Source organism: Sinocyclocheilus rhinocerous, unplaced genomic scaffold, assembly GCF_001515625.1.
Source record: "Sinocyclocheilus rhinocerous isolate Xijiao unplaced genomic scaffold, SAMN03320098_v1.1 scaffold792, whole genome shotgun sequence".
Classification (NCBI taxonomy): domain Eukaryota; kingdom Metazoa; phylum Chordata; class Actinopteri; order Cypriniformes; family Cyprinidae; genus Sinocyclocheilus; species Sinocyclocheilus rhinocerous.
In genome coordinates this window covers 1,036,520-1,045,335 of record NW_015626872.1, presented here as the reverse complement: position 1 = coordinate 1,045,335, position 8,816 = coordinate 1,036,520, and the positions used below count along the sequence as shown (strand labels likewise).

Sequence of the window (8,816 nt, the reverse complement as noted above, 5' to 3'; positions counted from 1 at the left end):
CTGTGATCAAAGCTGTATTTTCAGCATCATTACTCCAGTCTTCAGTGTCACATGATCTTCAGAAATCATTCTAATATGCTGATTTGCTGCTCAAGAAACATTTCTGATTATTATCAATGTTGAAAACAGTTGTGCTGCTTCATATTTTTTGTGGAAACTGTGATACATTTTATTTTTCAGGATTCTTTGATGAACAGAAAGTTCAAAAGAGCAGCATTTATTTGAAATAGAAATCTTTTGTAACATTAGAAATGTCATTACTGTTACTTTTAACCAGTTTAATGCAGAAAAAAAAATCATTTTATATCTTACTGGTGACACTGAAGACTGGAGTAATGATGCTGAAAATTCAGCTTTGATCATAGCAATAAATTACATTTTAACATATATTCACATAGAAAACAGCTATTTTAAATTGTAACAATATTTCACTGTGTTGTACTGTAGTTTTGATCCAATAAATGCTTAATTATTTCAAACCTTTGACTAGAAGTGCCTGATTCAAAATAGTAAAAAGGCCTGTAGAGAAACATATTTGCATTCTGTTTGCATTGCAAAACACAGGCAGAGAGCGTGAAAGGCATATGTGAAGAAAGCAAAACAACATGCAAACGATTCTGCAGGCTTCTATGGAAAACAGCAATATAAAAGATCATTTTTACACCACCTTCCAGCTAATCAGCATTCTTCGTGTTTGCTCTTCCTGTTATAAGCAAACGAAATAAATCCATGCGTGTAATAAAACCCAGGTCTAGGTAAATGTTAAAGGAACAGAGCAGCTATTGTGTCGCTCATTATCAGACAAACAATTACAGCTGTTCATACGGACTGACTAAATCAATCCCTTTAATATATTAATTATGAATCATAACATCAGCAGCTACCATGAATGAAAACAGAAGCTCATCACAACCCTGTGAACATCTCCTGTAAATAACCAGTGCAATAGAGCGAGTAAACGTCACTTACTGGCAGCTTTATCGTGATGTGTGCGATATCACTACCTTCCCTATCGTAAAATCATAACTAATTATGACTATAGTTCCTCTCTGGCTGGGAATGATGCCGCGGCGGCTTCACCTGAGCAGCTGAGGGTTCACGAAGGTAATGAGATCCTGCAGCAGTTTGAAAGCGGAGCCGATGAGGAAGTAGGGCCCGAAGGCCCTGAGAAGGGCCCGCAGGAACGAAGGCTGCCGCACCTCCCTCCGTTTGGACAGCAGGACCTCCTCCTCCTCCTCCTCCTTCTCCTCCTCCGGACTGACGCTCATATGGTTGGGTTCAGCGCCCGGGTCTGCCTTCCTAAACGCGGCCTGCTCCTTCACGCTCGGCTCACTGCACAGAAAAACAAGAACGGCTGATCAGCTGAAATGACTCTTTCAGCAGCCACGTCAAGGTCACGGGTTCGAGTCCCAGTGAATGCATGAACTGAACAAATGTACAGCTGAGTAGGTAGCTTCAGATAGAAGCGTCTGTCATATGCATGAATGTAAATGCATTAGTTTTGGGAAATCAAAACGCTTCTGTGCTCAAGAGCAAAGCTGAACCTGGACTCACGTGTCATTCTGCACTAGCGGCACCAAAAACACCTGCAAAAATAACTATTTTTCACGCCGTTTCAAAACGTTGCTTGTGTTCGCTTGTACAAAATACCCTACCCTTATATTAATATATTACACAAGCTACCAATAATGAAAACAGAAGCTCATCGTGACCCTGTGAACGTTTAAAAATTTAATTACACAACACAGAATTTCTGAGAGAGAGAAAAAACGAATAGGGCACTATTATTGTTGTAAAAAAAAAAAAAAAAGTATTACATTAAGTTGTTTTGATGAATTCTAGCTTCAGATAGAAGCGTCTGTCATATGCATGAATGTAAATGCATTAGTTTTGGGAAATCAAAACGCTTCTGTGCTCAAGAGCAAAGCTGAACCTGGACTCACGTGTCATTCTGCACTAGCGGCACCAAAAACACCTGCAAAAATAACTATTTTTCACGCCGTTTCAAAACGTTGCTTGTGTTCGCTTGTACAAAATACCCTACCCTTATATTAATATATTACACAAGCTACCAATAATGAAAACAGAAGCTCATTGTGACCCTGTGAACGTTTAAAAATTAAATTACACAACACAGAATTTCTGAGAGAGAGAAAAAAACGAATAGGGCACTATTATTGTTGTAAAAAAAAAAAAATATTACATTAACTTGTTGATGAATTCTGTGCTGTCAATCGATTAAAAAATTAACTAATCACACATTTTTGTGTAATTAATCACGATTAATTGCATATTAATATAGTTATATTGTAATTTCACATTGAATTTCCAAATTAATGTAGGAACTACAAAGAAGGTATATGTTAAATATGTGTTTAATGGCATCTTTTTACTAAGTAGCCTATTATTAATTAAAGCATCATTAATAGCAATACTGCTACTGATGTCTCTATTAAATGCATTTCCCCTCAATTTTAGCCATTGATTATAGAAATTCAACATTATAGTATAACTGATAGCCATTATTTTTAACATTCAATAGGCTTTGAAAAATATAACAACTTTTAATTTAAGTGAACTTAATACAATCTTCACATAAACTACACATTAAAATTATATTTCAAATATTTAAATTATATATTTAAATTCTATATTTAAACGATACATTTTCTTTTGTTCTTTGATTTCCATCAATGACAGACTGCAGCAGGTTTCCCTTTAAAAGCAGCGCTGTCTCTTTAAAACTTGATGCACATTACGTGGATCTGACAGATATCCGGTTTTCTCCCAGTTCTTTACAGTCATTTAAGACTTTTTAGCTCATTTAAAAGCATGCTTACGAGGTCACTCACCAAAAATGGGCACATTAATCGCACAATTGAAACTGAAAAATTAACATGGGGGGGGGACGGAATTTGGAATTTTGGAAAAAATCCTGGAGCTTAGTGTTACTTACTGTAAACAAGAAATAGCATTCACAACCTTTTTAATTGACCCAGTGTGACAGTGATTGTGAAAAGAAATGAAAATCTTCATTTTCTGTTTGAATTTATACCTCTGTGCTTTAGATTTCTCCACCTCCCATTCATTGAGCAGATTGGGAACCACCAGCTCTGAACTGTCTTGCTTGTTCAGCGACCAGAGATCTTTATTCTCCAGTGGGGATTTATAGCCTTTGATCGCCATGCTGTAAAACACAAACAAAAATCTGTCTTAGAAACACCTTAAAACAAGAATTCTTCTGGCATCGGACAGTCATTTTTCAGTGCTTTTATTTTTGTTGTTTATGTCGAATTAAAGGGACAGTTCACCATTCTGTCATCATTTACTCACCCCCATGTTTTCTATCCTCTACAGAACACAAATAAGAAGATATTTTGAAGAACCTAGACATTTCTCAAAATGTCTTCTTTTATGTTTCAGAGAGGAAAGAAAGTCCCAGAGGTTTGGGAAAGATATTAGACCATGTCAATTTTTTGGTGAACTGTCCCTTTAAATCTTACACTTTGGCTTGAGAAAATATGTGCATTAATTTAAAATCCAATATTTAATAAGACATCTTACAATTGGGCTAAAACATGTGGGGCACCTTTGTTTCTTTGTATCCCAAAAGCAATGTAAACCAAACAAATTTAGGTTATAAAAATGTTGCGGAAACATTGTCGTGAAATGTTTCTAAAAGTTATAAATATCCAGTTTTATTCATCTTGATTAGAACGTCGTTTAAAGGTTACAAAAACGTTTCTTACAACATTCAACTAACTTTATTTTCACCCCAAATGTAACAGTATTTGAATGTTTATTTTTAATATTCTAAAAAACTCATAGATTCATAGAGTTGATCGAAGAATGTTTTCTCTCAACATTATGAGAATGTATATCAAATATTAATGAAGCTATAAGAATGTTCCATAAACATTACTTTAGGAACGTTTTGTCCTAACATTTATATAACTTTTAAAAACCATTAGTGTTTTTAAAAACAGCCACTTTTATTACTTTTATATTTTATTTTACTTCATATTACTCACCTAGTAAACCACCAAAAGGTCATTTTGGAGAGGAAGCCAGCAGTAATTTCTGGACAAGCATTCTGAAAATCCAATAAAAACACCACAGGCACTTTTTAGTTTGCTGTTCTGACCTTTCCATGACCTTTCTAATGTTCAAATTCAAAGATCCACATAATCCACAGTTTATGGCACTAAATCATTCTTTTATTCAATCTTGTATTTTGAAAGCATGACAGTTACCGCTGGCCCTAGCTCACACACACACACACACACACACACACACACACTTACAGGATCTGTGACCACGCTGGAGAAGAGAGGAGGCTTTTCATTGAAGCATGATAGGATGAGTTGAATCAGGGTGAGGCCGAAGTAAATGTAGAACGTGGTGAACCTCAGCTTGTCTTCGACCCCATTCTGAAAACAGAGAACGCTGCTTTATCAAGTAATCGTAACATCTCTACACGCCGCATCACAGACGCCCTCAGCCCTGAGCGTGTCCTTATTCCACCCAACCCTGCTCTTTATGATATCTAGTTCTTATTTGATTTCACAATGTCAGACCAAGCCTGTTCACATCGGGCATTCACCCCACACTCACGCCCTCAGTCACGCTGTCTGTCAGGATGGTCGAGACGCTCAAACAATGAGTGATGTTTTGAATAATGTCACAATGTTTTGAGGAAATTGACCTACAAAGAGCTAACTTTTAGTTGTATATCCTCATTATGCTTACAGAGGAAAGTATTTTTTTAAAAATGACATTCGTTAACTAATGAATCTTTATGACCAAAACACCATTTGATAAAATATCTGAAAAAATGTATAATGCACATATTAATATTCATAAATATATCTAAACAATATAAATGCACAAACGTTATTCATATTATTAAATGAATTTATCTGAAAATTTGGAATGCAAAACATGCATGAACCATGTTAATATTATTAAATGAATATATCTGAAAAATGCACAACATGCACAAACAATATTAAAATGAATAAATTAATATATCTAAAACAACATAATGGAAAACATGCATAAACAATAATAACAGTATTCAATGAATATATCTGAAAAATGTATAATGCACAACGTGCACAAGCAACATTAATAGTATTAAATATATCTGAAAACTCAAAATGCAAAACATGCACAAAAAATATTAATATGATTTAGTGCTGTCAAACGATTAATCGCGATTAATCGCATCCAAAATACAAGTTTTTGTTTACATAATATATGTATGTGTACTGTGTTAATTTATTATGTATATATAAATACACAAACATACAGAATATATTTAGAAAATATTTACATGTATATACATTTATATTATTTTATATTATATATAAATATATTTGATATATAAACATAACATATTTTTCTTAAATATATACATGCATGTGTTTGTATTTATATATACATAATAAATATACACAGTACACACTCATATATTATGTAAACAAAAACTTGTATTTTGGATGCGATTAATCGCGATTAATCGTTTGACAGCACTAATATTAATAAATTAATATGTCTGGAAAATGCATAATGCAAAACATGCACAAACAATATATTATTAAATTAATATATCTTAAAAATGCATCATGCACAAAACATGCACAAGCATTACTAATATCATTATATATTTTTAGTTACAATATTTGAGCGTTCCTGCAGAGCATGGCATCTCAATTCATGGGTTCAGTCCCTCAGGGAATGCATGAAGTGAATAAATATACTTTGAATAAAAGCGTCTGTCAAGTGCATATAATTTATTATTCAAAATTCTAAATCAGATGGCATTTGTCATAACCAGGAGCAAGAATCAGACTTATTTGACTTGGAAAACAGCGACAGCCTTGAGTTATGTTTGTTGCTCTAGGAGTTAGATAAGCTGTCTTGAAGCAGGTCTTAGGAAGAACAGCAGCCCTATTCTCTCAAAACATGGCCTTAACTGAACTCCTTCAGAGCCGAGAGAAAGCTGAACATGTAGGTCAAAAGATGCATGTGAGGAATAAAACGGGAGGGAAAAGTGCAGAAGGGGAGAGAGTCGCACATTACTGCTGGCAGAGCAGTTTCCATGGTTAGACTGAAATGAAATACTCCATAATGGAATATCTGCTTAAAACGGACATACTGACCTGATACACGATTTTGGAGCGGAAAGGCACGATGGCACACAACACTGAGATCGTCCAAAATATGAAGAGCACACCGGACGACTGCACTCCCTTCAGCCTCTCATACTGGATCAGGAACGTGGCTAACAGCTAGAAGAGACAAAAGACAGAGAAAGACTCACAAAACATGGAGATACACCTTCCTTCTGAGCACATATACTGACTTTTGGATAGTGCATACAATATAAGTGGAGACATACAGTGTCATACATTTTATTAGACTATTTATATGTTCCAAATTACATGATAAAACTTGTAGTTAGTAATGTAATCCATTACATTACACATTTTAGGTAATGTAATCGGACTGCTTTTAGATTACTTTTAGATCACTTAGATTTTTTTCAAAAACAAAAGCCTACCAAAGACAAAGAATGATTAAAAATGTAACCAAAATCAAAAGAATGAATTCAAATTATTAATTAAAACTATCATCTTTTTTATATTAATATTTATAGTTTTTATATGTATATTAATATTAACAGAAAGAAACTAGATACTCAAATAACAGTGGGGTCAATTATAATCAAGTTTTTCATGACTATTGTCCACACTCTCTACTCCACTATATGAAAGTCAACAAAAGTGCCTGAATTGCACAGATTCATAAAACAAATCATGTGCTTCACGTTCATATTGATCTGTTGTTAGACATGCGTGGACGTTATGAGAACGAGCCATTGTTGAATGAAAGGCTTTTTTGGACTAGAGAGATCTGAAATAGATTTTAAGATCTGACACACAGGACACAAGCGACATATTCAGCATCTGTTCACACTTACCATTGTCATGCCAACTATTAGAGGAGTTATGAAATATATTGGGGGTTTAGACTGATTCTGGCTCATCTCGTGAAATGAAGAAAACAGGTCTGTCCAGCATACGATCCACAATATCAAGCCGAGAACCTGCACACACAAATACAACGAATTATTACAAAGAGATAGCAGAGAACTCCAGCACACCTCAGAGACGTTCACATCTCCTACCGTTTTGATTCTGTTCAATATAGACATCATGATGTAGCCTCTGTTGTTCCTCTTGAGGTAGAGGATGTAGAAAGGAGACGCGAGCCACAGGTAGATGCAGGGAGTCCATGGCAGGACGGACAGCTGAAAGCATGCTGGGAGATCCGGCAGGTTTGTGTGCTTCGTGAGATTGGAGTCCTGAGGGAACACCAACAGCAATTCAGATTCACAGTTCCCAAACTACTACATGATATAATATGTAGCACAAAGAACAGGAGTCTATTCGATTTGAATCAGTTCATGCATGGGGATTTTGGTGGGAATCAAACCCATGATCTTGTGAGCATCATGCTCTCAAAAAAGCACACAAAAATAAAAATTCAATTTGTAAGAATGCACAACATGCACAAACAATATTAAGATTATTATACATTTTTATATTCAATATATAATATTTGAGCTGTCCTGTAGAGCATGGTGTCTCTTTATGAGCTCAAGTTAATATATGAAGTGAATAAATATGCATACTTTGAATGCTTTTCAAACTTATGATGAACCATTAGAACTCACAATATAAGCAGAACTATGAATATGTATGATTTTTTAAAATTATGATAAAAAATTAATAACCTAGAACTCATACCATAAACAGAAATATCAATATTTATGAATATTTTTCAAATTTATAATAAAAAAATTATAAATTACATTGGAACTTACAATATAAGCAGAAACATGAATATATATATAAAATAAAATCTAAATTACACAGGAGTAGCTCAGGAATATGAATATGCATCCTTTAGGAGTGTATGATAAATCGGTACCATAATTAATTCAGCTGATATTACAGATTTTTTAAATGTATCATTTGATATTGGACAATTATCAACTGATGTTGGATATTTTATATTTTATGCTAATTTCTCCTATTTTTACATTTCGATTACCTTTGTCATCCTCCATTCTCACTTAAAGTTAATCTTTAAAAACACAAAAAATTAGTAAGTGTGGCAAATCTAAAAGTAAGTATCCATTTTTCATGATGTACATTATAATTAGAGCCTGACATATATGAGTTTTTTGGGGCCGATACCGATATTAGGGAGTAAAAAAAGATATATCGATATATCGGCCGATATTCTTTGTGCATATTATAGTACAGTACCAGTCAAAAGTTTGGACACTTTCCCATTCATATGTCCAAACTTTTGACTGGTACTACATATAGACAGTATATACATAAACAGAATATATATACATAAACACATTTTTTGCAATGATCAATCAAATGTGGTGATCAAACACTTGACAGACATGACAGAGATATGTAATGGAGGCAGGGCATTTAACAATAAACTTTATTATCCAAAATGAGTCTGACATCAGTGCACTGAACAGTAATGTTGAAGTTTATTCAACTTTATTTCAATTAAATTCCAATCAACTTTATTCCGTTGAAGTTTATTTCACTTCGGAGCATTCATTCACGGATTTGCGCTACTGTCTTCACACACAGACAAAATAAATACAATATAAATAGGGATGCACCGAAAAGAAAATTCTTGGCCGAAGCCGAACAAAATTAAACACTGTTCGAATACCGAACACGGTTTTTCAAGTTTTTTTCCCCATGTATTTTGCC

The 8,816-nt window shown here is 34.1% G+C and overlaps 1 protein-coding gene across 2 annotated transcripts in view; it reads right to left on the bottom strand.

Annotated features, from left to right (window-relative positions):
• abcc3 (ATP-binding cassette, sub-family C (CFTR/MRP), member 3) overlaps window positions 1-8,816 on the bottom strand; it is a 74,055-nt gene that overhangs the window by 42,177 nt on the left and 23,062 nt on the right. For both annotated transcript variants that reach the window (XM_016527228.1, XM_016527220.1), the window contains exons 2-8: window positions 7,193-7,369; window positions 6,986-7,111; window positions 6,165-6,293; window positions 4,305-4,430; window positions 4,032-4,093; window positions 3,056-3,187; window positions 1,081-1,332 (exon numbers count right to left, since the gene is read on the bottom strand). In XM_016527228.1, coding sequence (XP_016382714.1) covers window positions 1,081-1,332; window positions 3,056-3,187; window positions 4,032-4,093; window positions 4,305-4,430; window positions 6,165-6,293; window positions 6,986-7,111; window positions 7,193-7,369 — 1,004 coding nt within the window. The remainder of the gene's footprint in view (window positions 1-1,080; window positions 1,333-3,055; window positions 3,188-4,031; window positions 4,094-4,304; window positions 4,431-6,164; window positions 6,294-6,985; window positions 7,112-7,192; window positions 7,370-8,816) is intronic.